Consider the following 25,130-nt stretch of genomic DNA (forward strand, 5'->3'; position numbering starts at 1 on the left):
ACAGGAGAGGGAGCAGGGAGACTGTGGGAGAGAACAGGGAGACTGTGGGAGAGAACAGCGGAGGTTGGCTGTGAAACAGTCTCCTGGAAATGGCTACGTAAACAACGGCCCTATCAATGGACATGCTAACATGAGAGAGGGAAGACACTGTGGGGTCCACCCAGACACAGAACTACGACTCTTAGAAGGCAGAGAACTAGCCTCTCCCGGGCATGAGCCCACACACACACACGCACACACAGGCACACACACACACTCTCTCTCACACACGTGCACACACACACACACACACACACACACAAATAATGACCAAAGCAGAGGGACTGTCAGCTTGACAGGGAGCATGGAAGGATAGCTAGGAGAGGCTAGAGGAAGGAAGAAGAAAGGGGAAAGTGATGCAATTCTCAATTTAAAACATATTTTTAAAAAAAGAACTGGATAAAAGGTCAGAAACAAGACAAGAAAGCAAAACCTCACTGTTTTTCAATAGCCAGATATACTGGCCAGCATTATCAGTAAAATAATAATAATAATACATAAAAAGCATATAGACAGGAAGAGGTAAAACTACTAATTTACATACTATAAAGGCATCCATGTATCATAAAACAAACCTACAAAGGTATTAAAACTGAGTTTAGCATTGTTCTAAGATAATTTTAAATCAATTCTACATACTAAAAGTTCACCATCAAAAACATAAAATCTTATTTAAACATTAAAGAAAGTAAAATATATAGAAAGTAAATGGGGTGGGGATACTCAGGAGGGGAATACTTGTCAGACTCTAGGTTGATCTCCAACACTGCAAAACCATCAACATAAATAAAATACGTATGATATATAATTCCCAAGCATATGCTAATGAAAGTATCGTTCAGCAAGCTTGGTGGTGCAGATCTCTATAAATCAGCATAGGAGGGCTGGAGAGATGGCTCAGAGGGTAAGAGCACTGGCTGTTCTTCCAGAGGTCCCGAGTTCAATTCCCAGCAACCACATGGTGGCTCACAACCATCTGTAATGAGTCCTGGTGCCTTCCTTGTCAACAGTACATTGTATGCTTAATAAATAAATAAATCTTAAAAAAAAAATCAGCATAGGAGGCCGACACAGGAAGTTCTTGAGTTCAAGACTAGCCTGGGCTACACAGTGAGACTCTTTCAAAAAAATAAAAACCAGGGCCAGTGAGATGGCTCAGAAGATAAAAGTGCTTGCTGGCAAGCCTGACACCTGAGTTCAATCCCTGGGTTTCACATGGTGGAAGGCGAGAAGAGGTTTAGACAACTAAGCTGCATGGAAAGGACCCTCTCCAACCTGCTGAGCTGCATTCAGGCTGTGCAGTAAACCCTGGGTGTCCAGCTTTCGTGAGTTGTCACTCATGCTGTGGTGGGCTTTGGTGATGTCTTTGAGTCTTTTCTGCTTCAGTTAAGTAATCCTTCTCCGATATTCTTGTAAACAACTCCAATAAAACTCCAATAAAAACTCTAATAAAGCTTTGTTCACCAAATCAGACTTTGGTGGTATCCATACTTCCACCATGGATGTCTTACCCAGGAGTAAGTAGAATGTGTGTGTTACATCTCCACAGTAAAGTCCATTACACAACAATATACACACAAATATACTGATATGCAAACAAGTGATATGGCAGGGGAACAAAAAATGGGGAGGTGCTAATTGGGAATGGAGGAAGGAGATCAATACAGAGGGAGGAGGGAGGAAGAGCAAATGACACGGCTGTTTGATAAAGCCTGAAGAAATCCTATTAGTTTATATTTATCTAAAAATTATACATAATACAGATAAGTTTCTATTTTAAAATACAAAAGAGGGGCTGAAGAGCTGGCTTGGTAGTTAAGAACACTTCTGCCCTTGCAGAGGACCTGAGTTCAGATACTGGCACCCAGATGGCTGCTCAGAACCATCTATAACCCCAGTCCCAGATCCAACACCCTCTTCTGGCCCCCTTGGTCACTAGGCATGAACATGGCACACAAACACATGTGCAATCAAAACTCCCATGCATGCAAACTTTTAATCACTAAAAATAAAACACAGACAAAAAAAACTCTGACCCTGTGAATTTTAGTGGAAATCAAGTTGTATATCACACAGTTCCTCAGTCCTCTCCTGGAGAGCTTTAAAATCAACTAGATACAATTCTCTTTTCTGGTTTGATGTTTCACTTGAATTTACAAATTACTCAAGCACATTAGAGGAAACATTTTCTGTACCACTGCCAGCTTCTAAAGTACAAGCTGCCAGCCTGACCTCACAAGGCTCTTTAAGTAAGGTAAAAAAGCTTCCAAGGGACTGTATTTCTAAGACAAATTTTTCAATGTGTGTAAATCAGAAGATAGATTTTGTACTTCCTGAAAAAGTCCTACATGTGTACGTGCAATTAAATAGACAAGCAGTGAAGCTGATCAAACAGAATTCGAAACTTGAGCTGAAGAATGGAGCAGGCAGGAAGACTGGCGGTGAGGCTCAGCCAGCCCAAATGCAGACAGGAGAAAGGACTAAGGGGAAAACAGCAGCAGTTTGATCCTCCACTCCCTGCCCTCCAAGAGACAAGGTGAAGGCACCACCAACATCTGAGAAAGAGCCAAACTCAAGCCAAAGCTGACATCTTTGAAGCCCTCTGCACAATTAAGTCCCAGACCAAGTTCGTCGCTGTATCGTATTTGCAGTCTCTTTACTTCATACACACACTTCGCTCACTGACCATGGACACAGTTGTTCACACGGTTCCCCCGCTGCTGTGTCCTGGAAGCCCAGGCACACTGTCTCCCCAGCAGGGGTTTGGCCTCACACAGTGAATACTTAAGAAAAGTTACTGACTTAACATAAAATAAATACCCTTTGGCTACGGGCTAGGGAAAAAAGTCAGTAGCATAGTGACTGACTTGTATGCACAAGACTTTCAGTTCAAAAACATAAAATTATAGTTACAATAAAAAATATCAGTCAGTTATAAAAGAAGACCAAACACTCCTTTTCAATATTCTTTCTCTGGCACAGATTAAGCAACCAAAGTGAAGGACATGTGGGTGACTTAATCTACTATATGGCCAATCCTACTTCTATCTTATGAAGTTGATTTAGTTAATACAGTTTCTTTTATGTTAATTCTAATGTGCCATGTGTGCTAGGTTTTATTTCCTCCTCTCCAGCTCTTCTTACTCTCATTAATGATGAATCGGAAAACTGAAACTCAAAGTCATACAGGTACATAATTATTACTTTTTGATGCCCAGTCTCTGTTTTAAAATTACACCCTCAACACTTAATCAAGCCTGTAACACTTTTCATATTACAGTTCCCCCGTGCGAAAGATTTTAAATTGAAACCCCAACAGGTGATACATCTTTCTTTGTAGTGGCTGAATACTTTTCTGTTCTATGAGAGCAGAACTGTCGAAGAATTGGATTTGCAAGAACCCCTCCCAAAACTATTTCAGAAATCAGTTGTTTCCTAGCAACTGAATCAGCTGACACTTTCTCATCACAAGTAGGCAACGGGAATAAAATCGGTGTTTCACATACGCATTAGTCGGCACAGTTAAGAGAAACAAGGCACAGTGTGGAAAACTATTCATTACTCCCTAAGAGTCTGCACTGAAGCTTTCAAATGGGTAATTATAATTCTTAATAGGATGCATAACCTCAGAACCAGGAGCACTTACAAAGGAGTGTGGGACTGTCTGACTTCTACGGGAGTAAGGGAGAAAGAGAAAACCACAAAAGTGAACACAAAAGTAGGATTTCTGAAGTCAGAAATAACTGTCCCTGGGAGCTCAGAAATGTTCTACACATGGCATCTGGCGCATATTAGCAGGTGCTTTGTTCTCATTTTGTACACAGCTGAACTGTATCCATCCTGATTTCATTTCTTTTAACAACAAAAAATTGTATCCAAACATACAGTTCTCACAGCAACTCATCAGATCTAGGTAGCTAATCTTCATAAGACATGGCATTGGCCTTTAGAGATAATTAACTCCAGCATAATCTTTACCCTACAGTTACTGAAGTATTTAAAATGTTCATGGAAACACTGATTGAGAGTGATCTCAGAAAGCAATACAGAGGAGAGATTTGGTTGAGCCTAGGAAAGGCACCAGACTATTTAAAAGACACCGAGCTCAAGATGCTACATTAGACCTGTGACAAAAGACCTGTGTCCTTCGCCGACAGACTCCATGTGTCTGGAAGCTATTCAATATTTCTGCAATTAAACATGCATAGACAAAATAGAAAGCTTCTTAAATAAGAAAACATCGAGGAGTGAATATGTAAAAATGCACTGTATACATGTATGACATTCTCAAAGAATTTATAAAAGTATTATAATTTTGAAGACGGCATTGTGGTATGTGGGGAGGACAGGACTAGACCTGCCCCTCATATAGCCAGAGCAGGGAGAGCTGGCCCTGGGGGCTCAGGTGCAAGAAGAGCTGGCCCTGCTCCTCTCCCGGCCAAAGGGGAAGCCAGCTATATTGGTTTGGATCTGGGAAAGCTAACAGGCACAGATTCAGGGCTTTGAATTGGCTCACCCCAACATCCTCCCCATCTAGGAAGTGCTGAAGCGCATGAAGGGGCTGGTCCTGTGGATCCAAAGCCGCAGCATCCCCCACGACTCAGGGCAACAGCAGGATATCTGAGAGTTTCCATGAGAGTCTAGTATTGACCCTGTAGTTGAAGTACCAGAGGCCTTGAACTACACTGACGAACACTCACAAGAAAAGCTGTGTGAGCTGACTGGGCAAAAAGGTATACTGCAAGACACACCAAATTCAAATGCTACTACGACAGATACGTGATGGAGATGCAGGAAACACAGAGGAGTGGAACGGTTTGTGCACAGAGCACTGTGATTGATAGAGGAGCAGGCGTTGCCCAAGGGGTCAACAAGATGCTTTTGGTTTTTGTTTTGGGGGGTTTTTTTGGTTTTGTTTTTGTTTTGGGTTTTTTCATTTTTGTTTTTGTTTGCTTGCTTGCTTGTTTGGGGGGTTGGGAGTTGTTTTTTGTTTTAAATTAACTTTTAGGGGAGGTTACAAGGATGGGGGCAGATATGGAGGGACTAGGAAATGAGTGGGATTGGGGTAGTTGATGTGATATACCCAAAGATTCAGTTAAAAAAAAATATGCTAAAAAAAAACTAATACTAAACTCATGTATGTTAAAAGGAGATGGCAGCATTCTGCTAAGCCCTATCACACAAAGTAAATAAGACAATGATTTGCTGGCATTTGGAAAACAATTAGGTCATAAAGAGAGACTTCATGAATGGGCTTACCGCTATATAAAAAGACACAAGAGCATGTCCTTTCTCTCTCCCTACACACACCATCTGAGAATGCAACAAGATAACACCACAGGCCAATCCAGAAGCAGGCCCTCACCAGACACCTCCAGAACAGACAAACATGCTTACAGTTCGTCCGACGCTCTACAGGATAACCGGTTATAGTAGACTGATCTGAGATCGTCTCCATTAAGCAGCTGTATTCTAACATCTGAAGATAAAGACCAAGACCATACACAGATGATACCATACAACTCTAAAACCCTCTCACACTCAAAATAACAGCTATCCATGTTGATAACAATTTCTGGAAACCAAAGAAGGTCAAAAAGGAGTGAATCATCAAAGTTCTCCCTATCAATTTCCATGACAAAATACAAACTGTGTAAAACACTGTAGAATGAAATCAAAAGAAAAAGTAAAACTTCCTAAAATACTATTTTTCACAGAAGTCTACCCCTTTAAATGAACATCTCATGTGCGGAGCACTCTGGGATTTTAAAGAACTTTAATATGCATTTACTGGTTTTCCAATGAGTGAACTTAATGAATCAGAAACCTAAACATATTTTGCTAAGTTTTAGTTGTTATTCAATGATGTCAGCATATTGACTAATTACTATATAGAGGATATATACAATATGTATATATAATACATGTATACATACATACTCCAAACCAAATTTATTACTGTCCGATAATTACATAAGTTCGTCACACCAAAAAAACAAAATCTTTTCTCCCCCAAATACTTCTGTTGCACATCCCTGCTGCAAACAACTTCCCAGCAATAACACCAGCATTCTCCAGTAATTATTCCAAAGAAGGCATAGGCAAGATGGCCTACTAAAAAGGCAAAAGAAATGACTACCATCTACTTCTATTCTTCTCATACCCATTTTTAATTCCCATCTTATAATGGCTACCACTGTACACTAGTGAATATGATACTTTAGTTGAAGGTAATAATCAAAAACATTTGGTATGAGTTTTTCCTTGACAGTTCAATAGAATTCAGCAGTGAATTCATCTTGTCTTGGGCTTTTCTTCAAGTAGACTCTTTGTTAAATGTTTCAAATTCACTGCTTAGTGGGGTCTTTGTTATTATTTAAGTTATTTAAGTCTTTGTTATTATTTAAGTTATTTATACCTTCAGGGATTAATTTTGGTAGACGATATATTTTGGAAAATTCTTCTATTCTGGATTATCTATCTAGTTTTTCAGATTATTAATTCCATAGTAATTTCTAATAACATTCTGAAATTCATTCAAGTCAGCCGTAACTGCACCCTTTCGATCTCGAATTTGATCAATTTGCGTCTTCTCCCTCTTTGTCAGTTAGCTAAAGGACTGTCTGTCTTATTAACTTTTTCAAAGAAGCAACACTTCCTTTGGCTGACTTTGTGTAGTTTTCTTTTACTCACTCTCTTCTCTAGTCATTATTATTTCTTGGCATCCACTGTGCGTAGGGCCATCTGCTTGTTTCTGGAGGGTCTTGTGGTGCATTGTTGGGTTATTTATTTGGTATTTCTCAAATCTTTATAACATGAAAACTTATTGCTATAAACTTTCTTCTTCGCGGTATACAGGTTCTAACAGGATGTATTCTCATTATCATTTGTCTCTGAGATTTGTTAATTTCCTCTCTCATTTCTTGGATTCATTCAAAGGTTTGCTGTTTAGTCTCCAAGTATTTTACGGTTTCTGTTGTTTCTCTTAATGTTAATTTCTAGTCATATTGCATGATGGTCTAATAGAAGACATGGACTATCTCAATTTTTTGTATTTCTGAGATTTGACTTGTACCTTATGATGAGATAAATTTTAGAGAAGGTTCCATGTGTTGCTAAGAAAAATATAATGTAGTGATATTTCATTTGTATTTTAATAAAGCTTGCCTGAAGATCAGAGAGAAAAACAACTGCACTGACCAGCCATACAAATCAGGTAGTGGTGGTACACACCTTTAATCCCAATAGCCACACTAGTTGGTCACAGAAGCATGGCAGTAGTGGCGCAAACCTTTAATACCATCCCTAGAGAGGAATATAAAATGGGAGGAAGCAGGTTTCAGGCTCAGTCTCATTCTGAGGATTCCTAGAGGCTGGACTGCCATTTTCAAACTGAGGTAGAGGTAAGAGCAAGTGGCTAGCTGCTTTGCCTTTCTGGTCTTCAGGTTGAATCCCAATATCTGTATCTAGGTTTTTATTAATCACACTACATTTGGTGCCAATGTTTGGGGTAAGAATTTAGGAAAAAGAATTCAATAATCTGCCTTTTTTCTTATGATATCTATATCCTCCCTTTTTCTTTTCAGAGTAGAATCAAGAATCTACCCTTTTTATCCTATTATATCTATAATGGATATTCATCATCTGTTGGGTGGAATACTCTGTTAAGTCCAATTCATATTGTATTTTAGCTCTGAAATTTGTTTTTAATTTGAAGACCTACCTAAACTTGGGAGTGGAGTATTGAAGTTCCCATTATTATTGTGTCGGGACCTATGTGGTCTTTTGTATCTTTTTGTGTTTGTTTTATAAAATTAGGGGCTCCAATAATTCATGTATAAATGTTTGCAATTGTTCTATTTTCTTGATTCTTTTAATATGCATTATTCCTTTTATTTCTTCTGATTAGTTATGGTTTGAGGCTTAGTTTGTCTACATAAGACTAGATGTGCCACCCTATTTACATTTTCTGTTTGCTAAGTACTTTGTTTCCTTCCTTTGCTATTAAGTATTTGGTGCCTTTCCTGGTTATGTACTTTTCTTGGAGACAGCACATAGTCAGGCCTTGTTTTGTCATCCAGCTCTGAGTTTGCATCTTTCTACATTTAAGGTTATTATTCCCTATAAATTTATTTTACTGTGCTAGCTAGAATCACTTTAGAAAAGGGAATCTCGATTAAGAAAATGCCCACCAGACTGGCATGTGAACAAGTCTGTGGTGCATTTTGTTGAAAGATGATTGATGTGGGAGGGCCCTGTTCACTAAGAGTGGTGCCACCCCTAGACAGGTGGTCCTGGGTGCTATAGGAAGGCCAGCTCAGCAAGCCAAATAGTAAGCCAGCAAGTAGCATTCCCGTGGTTTGTTCCAGTTTCTGCGTACAGGTTCCTTCCTGGAGTTCCTGCCCTAATATCCTTCAAAGGTCGACTGTTATACGGAATTATAAGCAAAATAAACTCTTTCCTCTCCAAGCTGCTTATTGTCGTGTTCTTCCATAGTAACTGAGACCTTAAAACAGAAACTGGTACAAGGAGTTGGGTGTTGCTGTGATAGCCTGACCATGTTGGGTTGAGGAGGATTGTGGGAGGAGTCTGGAGCCGAGAGCTGGTAAAGCCATAGGGCACTCAGAGTTGTGCTGTGAATGGCGAAGCTGGACAAGTTCCAGTGCCAAGCCCTCTGGAATATAGACGACCATGAGCCACAGGAGTCTGACACTGAGCTGTGCACTGTTCAGCTTTGGTTTTGCTTTGATTTGAATGAAAATAAAAGTGCAATGGTTCTTCCCACTTGGAGGAACAAAGAGTGGAAGTATTTTTTTTTATATAACAGGATACCACAGTTTGAAATCTTATATAATTGGAACTGTACAGGGGCTTTGACAATCTTAAAGAATGTGTATATTTTAGAGAGACTTTGGATTCCTTAGAGAAACTTTGAACTTTGAAAAAGATTTTGGATGTTTTAAAGAAACTGAATTGTGCAGACTAGTTCTATAACAACAACACAAGCTAGTCATTTTGGAGGCGGGAACCTCAATTGAGAAAATGCTCCATCTGATTGGCCTGTGAGTCTATGGTGTAGTTTCTTGACTGATGATTGATATGAGAGGGACAAATTCACTATGGGTGGCACTACCCCTGGATGGTCGTACTGGGTTCTATAATAAAGCAGGCTGAGCAAGTCATGTAAGCAAGTCAGTAAGCAGCACTCCTCCATGGCCTCTGTTTCAGTTCCTGCCTCCAGGTTCCTGTCTGTAGTCCCTGACCTGACTCCCTTCAGTGATGGGCTGTGATACAGACAGAGTGTAAGCAAAATAAACCCTTTCCTCACCAAGTTGCTTTTAGTCATGATGTTTTATCACAGCAATAGAAACTCTGATTAAAACAAGTGATGTTCTATTTTGCTGGGTTTTTCTTATTTCTTTTCCTGTTCCCATATTAGTTTTAAGGGTTTGCTGAGTTGCTGTGTCTGATATGCCGTTTCCCCAAATCTAGTTTATCTATAGCTATGCCACCTTCCTCCCTATAAACATTCTACTAAGATCTTTCTGCAGTGCTGGCATGGTTGTCACAAATTTCTTTTATTTGTGTTTGCCTTGAGATTCTTTTATTTCTCCACCAATTTTGAAAGATAGTTTTGCAGTATATAACATTTTTGGTTCACAGGTGTTTACTTTCAGAGCCGGAAGCATCTCATTCATTCTGTCTTTTACATTTGCAGATGAAAAGCCTGGGGCAATTCTGATTATTTCTGCCTTTGAATATAAGTTGGTGTTTTTCTCCTACTTAGAGGATTATTTCTTTATTTTGTAATTTTGGCACCCTGACTACAATATGTCATGGAGAATTTCTTCTCTGAGCATGTCTACTTGGATCTCTAAGCACCATGTGCCTGTTTCCACCCAGTTCTGAGGTCTTTTCCTATGGTTTCACCAGTCTGTCCATGCCACTCAGTTTTACCTCTGCTCCTTCTTCTACACCATCAGTACGAGCTTGGCCTCTTGACTGTGCTCCAGACTTCTTGGAAATATTATCCATTTTTAGGAATTATGCCTTAATTTTTTTCTTTATATATGTCCTGACTCTGTTCTCCATCCATGTAATGGTCTGTCCTGTCCCTTTAAGAGACAAGCCCTGCCCACTCCCTCCCCTTTTCTCCCCTGTGGCTACAATCTCTCTCCTCTCCTCTCTCCCCACCCCCCTTCCCTTTCCTTCCATAACCCACTAAATAAATACTCACTCTGAATGGCGTACCTACCCATCCGGGCTGTCTCTTGTGGTTTTTATCTGAGTATCTCCTTCTATGTTTCAAACTCCTTGCTAAATGGACCCTCCATATTTTGAACTTTCAACTCCAATTCATTAACTGTTCTGTTCATTTGGGAGACTACCTTGTCAAGGTCATGGATAAATTTCCCTAATTTATGCATCTCTCTTCTAAGTGACAGTTAATTCTTTTGAACAATAAGATTCTAAATTCTTTCTCACACATTTCGGCTTCTGTAATCTTGCACTCCCTCATCTGGACGGGTCACCAGTAGTGGTTGCAGCACATTCTTTGTATAGCAGGTTTGTGACTGAGGTGCAAGTAGGACTGCTCATCCCTGAACTGTTGGGGAAGGCCTTTCACATCTCTCTCCGAGTTACTGGTATTTGGCGTGTGACAATATAACTGTAGTCTTCACACAGAACTACCCAGATGTGTCCCAAATTTCTACTTTTTATAATAATACCAGTTATATTAGATTAAGGCCCCTGCTCTACTGTGTCTGCAGTGGCCCCATTTCTAAATATATTCACATTGTAAGGGAATGCCAGTTACAGCTTCAACACATCAAAATCTGGGGAGCATTATCCAAGCTGTATTGTATACTTAGACAATTATCACGGCCAAAAGAATTGCCTAGCCTAAGGCTATGACTCTGACACTTTGTTTGGTGGTTCACGGGATCAAGACACTCTGCATGTTCCCAAAATGTGATATCCTCAACAGAAATGCAAGATCAATCTTCAGAGAAAGCAGAGGAGGAACTGCTAGTGTTTCAGAGCTAACTCTAGCTAGTGTTTTACAAAGCTTAGATTCATTTTACAGTATTTTACCCATTCATTTCATAAATTTGTTGGGAGCACTTACTGGACACTTGTCTTTCACACAGTTCAGAGTGTTAGGTATGGATTTGCTGTTTATCTTCCTGATGATACAATGTGGAAAGAAGACTGGACAGCAGATTTTCACAAGATTTTACTTTTTCTCCCTATTCTCTGAGTAGAAAATGGAGGAATCTGAATACACAGGAGTAAAGACAGAATTCTGTGTGTTCCTAAGTTTGCAACCAATGCCTGTTCAGCAGATTGCACTAACCTTGTGTCTTGGAAGTAGATGCAGCCCTTCCCCAACAGTTCAGAGATGAACTCTCTGTAATCAGGAGACAATGAATGTTTCTTCTGAGACCCCATTCTATAGTACTTTGACAGAGCAGCCATAAGGAAGTGATACAGCTTGTGCCTTAAGCCATTTCAAGCATAATAAATACTAAGACAAAGAACAGAATTCAAGGACACAAAAAGAAGTTTGTATGGATGGTATGTTACAAGAGAAATGATGTCTGACCCACTTCTGCTACCATGAGAGAAGCCAAACCAAGGACAAAGCATATTCATATGGGGAAAACAACTGCAGAGAAACAGCTGGAACACTAACGAGGACACCAGTGTCGCTCAGACAACTTCTGGACTTCCTGAATTTAAGGACTAACACACTCCATTATTGTTTAAGATACCATAGATTTGTTTCTGTGACCAGCAACTGGGGAGCTGGAGTAAAATGTAGTGTGTACTACAATCTCTGAAGCAGGGAAGTATCAGGAGGCTTTAGGTTACTAGAAACAGAATTGAGGAAGGAGCCTCAACTGCTTCAAGGTTGGTACCAACATCCCCAAAGCTTTCAGAAATGCATGGTGATGGCTCTTGTGACTATGGAGAATAGGAGCATTCGTGGACAGCATTCACTGCTGTCTTCTGTTCTGAAAAGAATGTACCTACTTCACACAAAGAAATGCTATCCAAAACAGAGAACTGGTTGAAACAAAAACCACAGAACAAAGAGAATGCCAACCAATAAACAAATAGGTCCATAGTGGTGGAGTCACTGTTCTTATTCATACACACATTGTGGGACAGAGTAAATCACAGGGAAACAATTTAAGAGCATTAACCATAATAAAGATTTATAATATAGCATGGAATTAGATGAAGAAAGAATATTAACAGCTAAATACCTACTCAGACCTGAGAATATAATTCAGGAGTAGACGATGTGTTAGCACACACACAAGGCCCTTGGTTCCATCATTAACACCACACACCCACACATACAGATTTTCATGGAAAACCAGTTAGGTGTTTCCATAAACTTCTCACCAAATAAAAATAGTAGCTATTTTAGCCTCCCCAAATAACTGAATGATGCATGCTTAAGTGACCCTAGAGAGTCAATAATAATTATTTGTACCAGAAACACTACAATTTCATCTCAAAGGGAAAGTTGACCACATGCTCACACAATTGTCATTACAGCTTCATGATCACCCTTCGACTCTGAAGTCCTCTTCCACATTAAGAGCAAAAAAGCATAAAAGAAACTGACCTAGATTAAAAGTCAAGTGTCATCACTCTGAAGTAAGATTTCAACAAACTAAGTATACTGTCATTTATTCAACATAACTCTTCGAATGTCATGTAATTCTGGGCTTTTTACTCATCAGTAGCCTATCACTGTTTTTAGTACTTAGATATAAACACTTTCTCCTAGGGCTGATGGCACACAGGTCAGCAGTAGATGACTCCCTAGCACGCTGAGGCCCTAGGTTTCAACTTCCAACATCACAAAATAAGAAAACCAAAATTTGCTTCTACAATGCCCTCTACTGATAGAAATATAGCAATTCACAACAGAAATCTAGGAGTTATTTCCACCAACGGCCACATTGCTTTTAAGGAGCACATATAAAGTCCATCTCCAAGCAGAAATGATTTGATGGATAACCTACAGAGACCGCTGCCATAATTAGTAGTCAGCCGCCCATTAGTGCCATTAGAAGAAGCAATAAGAAAACCATGTGTGGCAACTGACACTTTAGAAACCTAGGATTCCACAATTAACAACACAATACCACAGGCAATCAAAATGTTACTCTGTAAAAAAGCACAAAACAGAGTCACCAGGGATTTATAATGATGTCAAATAAAGACATAAAAGAGGACACTTACTGCCAGAGCCTTAGACAGCGTGGCTCTGAACTCGTTCAGAATGATGGCCACAATGTCTTTAAGCGGCACATAGGCAAAGCCATCTTCCAAATAGACCTTCCTTCCTCGGAACAGGTCCAGAGCATCAGCAAAGGGGATCTGGATTCAGAGTGAAACAGGGAAACAGATCAGTTTCTATTGTTACCAGGTCCTGAGACTTCAAACGTTAAGTCAAACAAAACCCATTAGTTCCAGAAGCTCCAAAAGGAAAAGAGAGTAAAAAAATGTATTCCCTAAAACCAAACAGTTAACATTTAGGAAGAATTAACAGTGTACAAAAAAAAAAAAAAAGTTTTAGAGTACATGTTTCAAAAGACAGTAACAATAATTTAAAAAGAGTCAAAAAAAAAGAATGTTTCCTTTTAGTTATAACCTACAAATTTCTGAAATATAAACGACAAAATTTTAAACTTCTACATCAAAGTCTTTAAACATGTTATAGTCACCTCATGACAGGTTCAAAATTTGTTGTCAAATAATGCTTTTCTAATTTTTATCTTTAAAAAATATCCAGTGCTAAAAATTAGTTGTAATTGAAGCTAATTCCCAATCTGTTCATCTAAGCTTCTGTTCCTCCACTGGAGAAGCATATGTGAAGCGTATGTGTTGTTCTCTCAACACCAAGAAGTTGAAATAATGATCCTTCAGTTTTGTTGTTAAATATCTGCCCTAAGAATTTAAGTATTTATTTTAAAATAAAATGAAGATTAAGTTCTATGAATTACCCTACCATTGAAGAGATAAGCATCATCTGATCTTAGATGACTGTGAAAATCATCATCCTGGAAAATATTTTTTTTGTTCTTTCGAAAACGAAGCAATGAAAATGTTTCTAGTCTTGGGCAACACTGAAATCTGCCTGGCTGCAGTTTGGTGCGTTTAATGACACCTCACACTATGAACAGATCATGTGTCATTTAAATGCTTTTTATTTTATTTTATTTTATTTTTAAATTATGTGTTTGTTATATTTGTATATGGATATGAGCACATGTTAGTACACTGTCCAGAGTCTAGACAGGGTGTTGGATCCCCAGAAGCTGGACTTATTGGCAACTGTGAGCTATCCAATATGAGTTCTAGGAACTGAACCTGGGTCTCTGGTATGTCACATATGTCTCCAGTCTGTGATTACATGCCTTTTAACTAGAAAGCCTGTGACAAATGTACTGTTTTCCATGACTACAATATAGTTCTTGTCCCCAAAGAATTCATAATTTATTTAAGAACAGGAAAAAACTTGTGGAATATCAAACAGCTCCACAAGGCATCGTGTGTGCTATGGCCTGCAACAGGTGGTACATGAGACACAGCAGAGGCATAGGGAAGAAGGGTTAGTGCAATGCAGGCAGGAGCAGAGGATGGCATTTGGAAGCAAGCTCTAGTCCAAGCCTAGAATCTATTCTAGTCTACTACTGGCTTATGCTTTAGTGAGTGAAATAAATTCCTCTGGATCTCAGAGAACAAATCTGTGAAACTGGGAAAAGAAAGGAAGACAGAAGCTAAATAAGCCCACTGTGTCCTTTCCTGTAACAATCTAGACCTCTAGCACTGTGGTAAGCACGGTGCAAACAAAAATGCACAGGCAGAAGCAGCAGATGCTGTGATGGTCCAGCAATGGCTATGTGTGCTGTAAATCAAGGACCCAATCCTCATACACTACGCTTGGAAGGAGACTGAATGGTGGCTCAATGTGAAGAAAAAGAAAAAGGTACAGACAGCTAATGTGGAGGCAAGACTTCATCATGCATTCAATCTTTAATCCAAGCAATTCAGGAGACTGAGTGAGGAGGATCACAAATTCAAGTCCTGCCTGGGCAAGGCCAACTTGGTCAACTTGCTGACACAGTGCCTCAAAACCAAAAATAAAAACTGAATAAAAGGGGAAGGAGGAACCTGTGTATAAAATTAAGTAGTGGGTAAGTAAGAAAGGTGCACTTCCAAGTTTACTGTGACTGTCTGTCCATCATTTCCAGGGTCAACTATGAGATGACAGTCACCAAGTTTTCAGTTAATTTCAGATTTCCCTCTTCCCCTTCACAACTACTTATTCCCAAGTTATCTGGGAAGCTCACATAAAGAAGGTCTCTATGCTAAGAGGACAGAAGAAATGTAGGTGACCCAGCAAAGATGCTGGACTAGGTTCAGGAAGGCATCCCCATAGGAAAGCAATAGGCTCACAGTACAGAGCTGAGATGCAATTGGACCACACAAGGCCATAAGCCTAATCATGTGTAAGAGCCCAAGACCTCCCGAGGGAGCTGTCTTAGTCAGGGTTTCTACTACTGAGACAACACCACGACCAAAGAGCAAGGTGGGGAACATAGGGTTTATTTGGCTTGCACTTCCATACTGCTGTTCATCACTGAAGGAAGTCAGGACAGGAACTCAAGAAGGGCAGGAACCTAAAAGCAGGAGCTGATGCAGTGGCTGTGAAGGAGTGCTGCTTACTGACTTGTTTCCCATGGCTTACTCAGCCTGCTTTCTTATAGAACCATCAGCCCGGGCATAGCACCATTCTCAATGGGCTAGGCCCTCCCTCAATCATCACTAAGAAAATGCCTTACAGCTGGAGTTCAGGGAGGCATTAAGCTTTCTCAATTGAGGTTTCTTCCTCTCTGATGACTTTAGCTTGTGTCAAATTGACATAAAACCAACCAGTACAGGAGTTTCTAGAAAAGCACCTTAAAGAGTATTAGAACCAAATAGAAAAGAGGGGGCAGCCCCAGAGCATATGCAGGAGCCCAAGCGATGTCCCTAAGGTTTTCCTTCAATAGAATGGTCTAGGGTGCAGCCCGAATCCCAAAAGGGTGAGGAGGATGTCTGCGTGGAGGGTGGCCCAGCACTGAGTGTTTCCTAAGTATGATCTATTCACACAATGAAGTGGGAGGGGCTACCCAAATGTGTAAGTTAATAATGCAGGTAAAGGGGGCTGGAGAGATGGCTCAGAGATTAAGAGCACTTGCTGCTCTTCCAGAGGTTCTGAGTTCAATTCCCAGTAACCACCTGGTAGCTCACAACCATCTATAATGAGATCTAGTACCCTCTTCTGGCATGCAGGAAGAACACGGATACATAAGAAATAAATAATTTTTTTAAAAAATGCAGATAAAGCTAAGCATGACGCTATATAAATGTTTACATACCTTATAAACTGACTCCGATTCCCACTTCACCCCACTTAGGCTTGGCGAGGATGCAATGATATCCTGTTCTCGAAGAGTCTTCTCTTCATCACTTATCTAAGAGGAAACATATTTTATGAGCCTTTTAAACTTATATTCTTCAGTTCCAATAAAGCATTTTCCTAATGTAGAGAATATTCCACACTTTTATAAAAACAAGTTAATATACTAATTATCTTGTCATTTCCAATGATTGCTAAATCATTATTAACCCCAGGGAAGGCAAAATGTGGAAGAAAATTTAACTCTAATATTTTTCAAGGTTTTTTTCCTGTCAATATCTGAAGAGATACATAAAAAGAGCAGTAACAAAGGGTCTATAGATGTAGCCTAGTTGGTGGGGTGCTTCCTTAGTGAGCTGTGTTCAGTCCCTAGCAGTTCATAAACCCAGGCATGGAGACATGCTTACATGCCAGCACACAGGGGTGGAGGCACAAAGACCAGAAATTTAAGGTCAACTCTTATCTTGATGAGTTTAAGATGAGCATGGGCTACATAAAATAGTCTTTAAAAATAAATAAGAATAGAAAAGGAAAGTACAATGATTGGAGGGAAAGAACCATAAAAATAAAAAATGTTCAGGTTAAAGCCATGACATAAAACCTGTCATCTCAGAATGGGGAGGCTGAGAACCATGACATGAGTTCATGGCCAACCTGAGCTACAACCTGAGATCCTAATTTTAAAATAAAAATCAAGTTACTAAAGACTAGATGTGAGCATTAACCAACCAAATCAAGAGTTATGCTCTGCTATTTATTAAAGTATCTATTAAAGTTAAAGCTTATTTCTCAGATTTTTAGTCGCATACAATACTTGAAACTTAAAACATTGCTTTTCAAGGCACTAACATTTTTCTATCTTGTGTTGATTATATCCTCATAAAAAGACTGACAACTCTAGGTAGATAAAATTCTCAACTTCTATACAAAAAGAAGATGGGGCTGGAGAGATGCTTCTGCACTTAAGAGCGCTGACAGATCTTCCAAAGGACTTGGATTCATTTCCTAGGACCCTCATGGCAGCTCACAATCTTCTGTAACTCCAGTTCCAGAGGATCTGGCATCCTATTCTGGCCTCACAGGCACAAATGTGGTGCACAGACATACACGCAGACAAAACACCTATACGCATAATTTTTTAAAAAAAATCTTTTAAAAGGAGAAAACAAATCTCTCCCAATTTAAATAAAAAAAGGTATAGCAATGAAGATAAAAGTGGAACCGACATGAGTACTGAGAGAAATGTCTACGCCATATGAAATCATCACCACTCCTCTGCAGGAGCAGAAGCAGTGGTAGCACACACCTCAAACAGTAAGGCACAAGCAACCAGCATTCATGAGTAAGCAACAAACACCAGTCTGTTTGCTCGTGTCTTCTTGTGTGTCCCAGGCTGGCCTCACTCAACTATTCTGTCAGTCTTTCCAGTGCTAAGATTAAGAAAACAAATTATGACAAATGGCAACAAAGATGTGGGGGACCTTACTCACTACTAGCAGAATACAAACCATGGCGATGCCTCAAGAAGCTAGAAATAAAACTACCATGTGATCCAGCTGTGCCGCTCCTGAGCATATGCCTATATCGTACAGAGGCACATATCCATCCATGGCCATCACTGCCTTCATCGTAATGGTAATAGGAACAGCCAGATGTCCAGCAATTGATGAACGGACAAATGGAATGTGAAATTTTAATGCAACTTTATGTAGCTATTAAAAAAAGAAATCAGCAGGGCAGTGGTGGCGCACGCCTTTAATCCCAGCACTCGGGAGGCAGAGGCAGGCAGATATCTGTGAGTTTGAGGCCAGCCTGGTCTACAAGAGCTAGTTCCAGGAAAGGCTCCAAAGCTATAGAGAAACACAGTCTCAGAAAAAGAAAAAAAGAAAGGAAGGAAGGAAGGAAGGAAGGAAGGAAGGAAGGAAGAAATCAGACATCCTTAGTGTGAGTTCTCGCCCCCTTCACCCCCAGCCTGTTGCCCTTACTCTATTCCTCTCCCCAGTCACATCACTGTGTCTTACTAACCCACTTCCCTAAGTCTCCTTCCTCCTGCTCCCCATAAGGGCCCTTTTCTACTTGCCAGGTTTCTACAAATACCCAAATTCAAACCCACAAATCAAAAAATGTCTTTGTGTATCTGTGTTACCTCATTCTGTATAATTTGTTTCAGTTCCATCCACTTGCTACAAATTTCCGGAGCCACAATTAGGATCAGACTGACAATACAGGCCTGTGGTGTAACTGTGGCGTAACTGTTAAAAAGGTAACCAACAGCTTCTGACTGGACTTAGGCCTGCTATACAGGAGGGAACTGATATATGGTACTTCAACTTTGACCAAAAGTGGATAGCCACTTTAAATCCTACTTTCTCTTATACTTATTTGAAATTTAATATGCATATTGATGTCACCACCATTAACAGTAACAACTGTTTAGCTGTACTGTTTTACACAAAAATAATTTGCCATACTGAAGTTAGGAACAAGTACACCAATCTGCTCTTTTATAGTGGCTTGTGACAGCAACAAAGAAACTGGTGTCACTATCTCTGAACACACAGGAAGGCTCTTGCCCTGACAAGATGCTAGCTTCTAAACGTATCAGAGCACATGAACCACTAATAGTTAATACTGTAGCTTCTATTTCCTAATTTCAAGCCTATTAGCAAAACAGAACAGTTCTTAACTGCTTACAAAGAAAATGCCAGGGAAGTGCACAACAGTGTTCAGAGGCCTTAAGAAACAAGACCATAGTTAGAAAAGACTTGTTCAAACAGACAACCAAAAATGAACTCAATAACTTTAAAAAATAACTACATTAAGTGATTGAGGAATGGAAGAAGACTTCCTTCACCAAAACCTATACTCCAGAAAGAAGAAAGCTGTCTAATCTCCCTATCCTGGAACTCATAGGATTAGGAACACAATGTGAAGATTTAATCCTGTGCCAGCTCTTGCCAGCACCCACAGGCACTGAGCTCACTCCTTAATACATGAGAAAAGATGAAAGTAATGCACCCTTTCAAAGTAATCAAATATATTTTATCTAAAATTCCATGTGATTCCTGTTATGAATAAACATCACATTTTCCTCAGTGAATTAAACATTCACTCAAGAGCTGGAGATGCTGCTCTTGCAGAGGACCCAGGTTTGGTTCCCAGCACCCACATTATGGCTCACAACCATCCATTATTCCAGTTGCAGTAGATCCAATGATCCCTTTTGACCTCTACAGGCTCTAGATATACATATTGTACGAAACATACATGCAGACAAAACTGCTGAACACAGAAAATAAAATAACCTAATAAAATATTTAAGTTCACCTGCTGTCATTCATACCCGAGGCTTTCATTTATCTATTTAGTTACAACGAAAATTTAAGACAGAAAATTCTCACTAAAAATACACGCTGACTATGTAAAACTTTACTAGCCAGTACAAAGTACTTAACTTGATTGTTTCAAATTTCCAAAATAACCCTGTGGGTCGTCTTTTCTGCTGTTCTCTCCTGGGAAATATGAGCACGTTTCATGTGCTCAAGTTCTCCTTAAAGAGATTACCTACAGCAATCATAAAATATACTCGCCCTCTGAAAGAGCAAAACAAGATTAAGTTTTGCCTTTCTGCTTTCTGTTATCAGAGATTCTAAGTAAAAATTGACAGAGTAGAACCATTAAAAAAAAGAACAATAATAGAGACAAAGTATACAGGTTTCTATTTTAATTAAAATATAATTACATCATCTGCTCCCTTCCTCTCCTCCCTCCTAGCCCTCCCATGTACCTCCCCTAACCTCCCTCTCAAATTTAACTTCTTCTTTAGTCATTGTTGTTACATAGCATATAAATAAATAAGCATATAAATACAACCTGCTGAGTCGGTCGGGTGTCGCCTGCATGTATATTTCTAGGGCTGGCCACTTGGTATTGGATAATCAATCAACAGAGTCATCCCTGGGGAAGACTTAACTCTCCCTCTATCAGCAGATGTAAATTGCTTGTAGCTCTTCCCCTAGAAGTGGATCTCCCCCACACTCCCCATCCTCCCACCCCACACCCCTCCAACCCCTCAGCTGGCACCTCTGCACGCTGCCTTCCTAACAGAACTAAGGTTCTGTCTGTGCCTAGCCAATAAGGAGAGACCAAGTAGTGTTTCCTGAGTGCCTAGCAACAGGCGCTATCAGCGGTCCTGATCGTGCCTAGCCAATGAGAGAGGAGCATGAGATGCTGCCCATCAACTGCCACCCAGCCTGGGTACTGGGAGGGTATATGTTTTCCCCTATGGTTAAATGAGCCTGCTGTAAACCTCCACTTGACTCCTGGGTCTGTCGTTGCTTTGCGCTTTTTCACCCCTTTCTCCGAGAAAGTTAGGACCCAACAATGCATGATGACAGCAGGCACACAGGAAACAAGAGCCCGAATGAGAACAAACGGTAAGGGGAGCAAGGCGAGCAATGTGTGCCAGGGTCCCAGTAATCGAGTGAGCTGAAAGCAATCTCTTGAGCCTAGAAGCTTTTTAGTTTGCCTTCTGTTGCTCTGCTAAAACATTCTGACTGAAAGCAACTTGGGGAGAAAAGGGTGTATTTGGCTTACAACTTGCAGCCCATTATCAAGGGACACCAGAGCAGGAGCCCAAGGCAGGAAAAGGCAGAAACAGGAACCATGGAGGATGTTGCTTTCTGCCTTGCTTTTCCATGACTTGTTCAGCATGCTTTTTATATAGCCCAGGGCCATCTGCCCAGGGGTGGCACCACTCGGTGGTACAGGCTCTCCCACCAATCACTGATCTCCCACAGTCGTGCCTACAGACAATCTGATGGAGGCCTTTTCTCCAATGAGGTTCCTCTTGCCAGACACAGGCATGTCTGGATAGATGTCAAGTTGGCCAAAACTAACCAGCATGAGCACCAAAAGCACCCGATTCAGAGTGTGTGAAAAACAATCCCAATAAACACATTTTGGATAATAAATTAAAAAGAAAAATAAATTTAAAAATTAGCCCAGAAAGGTCTCAAGGTATAGCTCAGTAGTAGAGTGGATACCTAGTATGTACAGAGATCTTAGGTCTAATCTCCAGCATCCCACCTCAAAAAAAAAAAAAAAAACTCCTATGAATCACAATATTCAAAATTAAAATCTCACTGAGAGCAGGGCAAACAAATCAGACTACTGAAGTATCACACTGGAAGATCACAGTTCACAAGAAACCATCTGTAACTCAGCAGATAACCACTGCTAACAAGAAGAAAGAAGAAAATGAAAGACTGAGAATGAGATATAAAACTAAGACGATCTATAAAACATCTCACTGGCACCCCAGACAGTCAAAAGAAAAGGAAGTTTAATGTAAGGATGGCAGCGAATTTTCCGAGCTCTATAAGACACCATCTATATACTTAGGAAGCCTAGCGAGACCTAAGTAGAATAATTTTAAAAAAGAATTCTACTCACACTGAGAATGCTTAAATCAAGCAGAAGTGAATCAACCTAATTTTATAAGGAGCTTCATGAGAGCTTAGAAAGAGCAGAAAGCTGGAAAGGTGGCTCAGTCGTTAAGAGTACTGACTGTTCTTCCACAGGATCAGGGTTCAATTCCCAGCACCCACATGGTAGCACACAACTCTCCGTAACTCCAGTTCCACAAGTCCTCTTCCTGCTTCCACAGGCACCAGGCACTCAGGTGTTGCAGACAGACATGCATGCAAAATACTCACAGACACGATAGATAGACAGATAGACAGACAGACAGACAGACAAATATCCTTCAAACTCCACAGCTTAAGGACACCAGGGCATCTGTGTAAAGAACAGTGGGCATTTCCCTATAAGTTCCCTTGACGGAAAGCGTATGCTTTTGAGTTATCAATGTGTTATTTACACAACTGTCCTGGCTCCTCAGTGGATGAAAGGGACCACTTACATTCTGGTTTTGATGTCTATTTATTATAGTATTTGATGTATATAGTGTTTTGCCTGTAGTTATGTATGTGCCCACACAGGCCATAAGAAGAAGTCAAATCCCCTGGAACTGGAATTACAAATGGTTCTGGGTGCTAAGAATCAAACCTGGGTCTTCTGATAGAGTAACAAGTGTTCTTAACCACTGAGCCAACACTCGAGTGCCCATTTACATTTGTTACTGGATCTCCTGCCTGCACACTCACACCCACAATTTATCCTGTTTGGGAATATTTATTTAACCACATGTCAAGAGCTGAGAGACTAAACTGCAATACCGTAATTCATTTTATCCCATTTTTACCCCATTTTTACCCCAATAGTTTTAATATAAACTATTCATTATATTCATTAACAAATTCTCTGATCTTACATCATCAAATTTGTAATAAATATTTTTAAGTGAAAGGTAGCATGCTTTACAAGTCACTTGAAGTTGATTCTCACACGTTTACTAATAAAATCAAGTCTTTGAAAACTGTAACTGTTTCTTTAATTCCCAACTCTTCCAAGATCTCAGTCAACTGGCAGGATGCCTGTTTCTCTGCACCATTTTCTGTTACTGAGTTTCTCATTTTCTTCTTTATGACGCTCCCTTATGCTGTCTTCTGCAAGAACCTTTTGGTGCACAATTAAAAAACCTTCCAAACTCAATCTTCTTTGAGGCTCCAACTGGCAAATGTTTTCCAGAGAGAGAGAGAGAAAGAGAGAGAGAGAGAGAGAGAGAATAATTTTCTTTCCCCGGGACTGTGGTTGATTCTAAGTCTTTAAACTATATAGAGCAGGCTGGTCATTTTCAAGTTTCTTGGACAAGAGACAGCAAAATTCTGACTAATGAAAAGCATGACGATATGTGAAGTCACCCAAGCCCACTGGTTGTCAGGACACTAAACGAGATCACTTCACTAACGAGGGGGAATGTGGAAAGTGTCAGCAACTGAGATCTCTGCCGCAGCCATATTGATTCAAGAAAATAGAAAATGAAACAAAAGATCACAGAAAAATAAGGCCAGGAAAAATAAATGAGTCTGTTAATGCTTTCTCTTACCAACTATAATAAATCAAGTCTCTGTCAATTTATTTTAGTAAGTACATTTCCACTGTACTCAAATTCACATGGATAGAACATAAGCTCTGTCTTGTACCTGGGCAAGGGGAAGACAGTCCAAATGTTCAAATGTGCACACTGACACTGAAAACATTAGAAACCAGTCTTACTGTCCTGACAGTGGTGTCCTATCTACTGACCCAATTCAACACTTTAATACCTCAAGCACTTGAAGGTGATGGATGGCATGCCATCTGTCAGAATTTTACCTCCTTTCCCGCTAGTGGGATGCTACACTTCAGATTAACCCAGCACACACAAACACCTTTTCTCTTTCTTTAATTCACACACTAGATGAAACATTCTAGAACAAAATTATTTTTCCCTGTTGTTTCTTAAAAATATTTTCAGTCTTCCAGACTATATATACATGTTAATGTAAATTTTCTATAACATGCAACATAACTGTGAATCTCCTGCCTCGTTTAGCAAGACTAATACAAAACAGCCTGCTAATACAAGCAGAAAAGGACCCTGTGGCAAGCTCATGCTCACATTCACACATGAAACACTCTGGCCCCACCAATCACAAGCCCTGAAGCTGAACAGAGGGACACACTCAAACAGGCACCTGGGCACAGAACTGACAGCTGGATGGGTTACTAAGCTGCCAGAGAAAAGAACCAGCAACACTCTGCCACCCTCATCCTACCCTAATGGAACCTGCTTTACATTCTAAGAACAAAAGCCTAGCTGACCTTAAGTGAGCCCCCCCTTTGTACCCCTAAAGTCCCCCAGTTAAAAATGCTCATGATCAAGGTCCTCCAGCTGTCTAGCTATTAGTCTAGAACTCATCCACATACATCTTTAACCCCATCGCTACATGCGAAGAAGAGAAAGTTAAAATAAAATCTATACTCACTCACTAGAAGATTGAAGGATTTCAAATTCTATTAGCTTATATTCCTGATGTTCTTATAATTTATCATGCACATACCTGTAGCACATATAAAAGATTCAAGTGCACACTGAATTCCACCCAATGTTCTACACATACACACCCACACACACAAACACATCTTACACAAATTTTATGCAAAAGTCGGAACCATAAAAAATAATAGTTGAAGGATAATAGATTATTATATGCTTTGTGTACCAGACATGAGTCTAAGAGCTTTGCAAACTGTATTATGGCCTTCGAACTGACAAGTTAATGTTTCTGTATTCTCTACCATATAGGTGAGCAAAACAAATCAGGATGGAGAAACAACTGATGAGCACAGCAGTGGCATCCAACCCCAAGACTGCGGAGTCTGGAGTGTGCGGCTCACAGTCCTGCTTCCCTGACTGGCACTGCTCACACTGCTCTGACCTGTGTTCTGCTTTGTAAGAGAAGACTTGGCCACCAGTAAAGACAGGCTGGAATACACACATGGTACATCCTCCTCTTCTATGCACACTGTCAATGAGCATGTATAGGATAACTTTTGCTTCTTTGTGCTGTTCTGCCTTATATTAGGACAGAAAACCAGAGTCCCACAGTACTTACAAAGGTCAGACTAGAAAATCTAGTGAAATCCAATAAGC

The 25,130-nt window shown here is 40.0% G+C and overlaps 1 protein-coding gene and 1 long non-coding RNA gene across 3 annotated transcripts in view; one reads left to right on the forward strand and one right to left on the reverse strand.

Moving 5' to 3' along the window:
- Nucleotides 1-25,130, reverse strand: part of Prim2 (DNA primase subunit 2) — a 207,820-nt gene that overhangs the window by 161,580 nt on the left and 21,110 nt on the right. Inside the window, exons 6-7 of one of the 2 annotated variants that reach the window (XM_087898050.1) lie at nucleotides 16,491-16,586; nucleotides 13,306-13,443 (exon numbers count right to left, since the gene is read on the reverse strand). In XM_087898050.1, the coding sequence (XP_087754176.1) occupies nucleotides 13,306-13,443; nucleotides 16,491-16,586 (234 nt within the window). The remainder of the gene's footprint in view (nucleotides 1-13,305; nucleotides 13,444-16,490; nucleotides 16,587-25,130) is intronic. The other variant, XM_087898051.1, reaches the window with a different exon arrangement.
- Nucleotides 20,779-24,972, forward strand: LOC125397873 (uncharacterized). Its single transcript, XR_007231211.3, has 2 exons — nucleotides 20,779-20,967; nucleotides 24,783-24,972. It is a non-coding gene; the product is annotated as an uncharacterized LOC125397873 (long non-coding RNA).

This window comes from Myodes glareolus, chromosome 18 (genome assembly GCF_982192425.1).
Source record: "Myodes glareolus chromosome 18, mMyoGla1.1, whole genome shotgun sequence".
Taxonomy (NCBI): Eukaryota; Metazoa; Chordata; class Mammalia; order Rodentia; family Cricetidae; genus Myodes; species Myodes glareolus.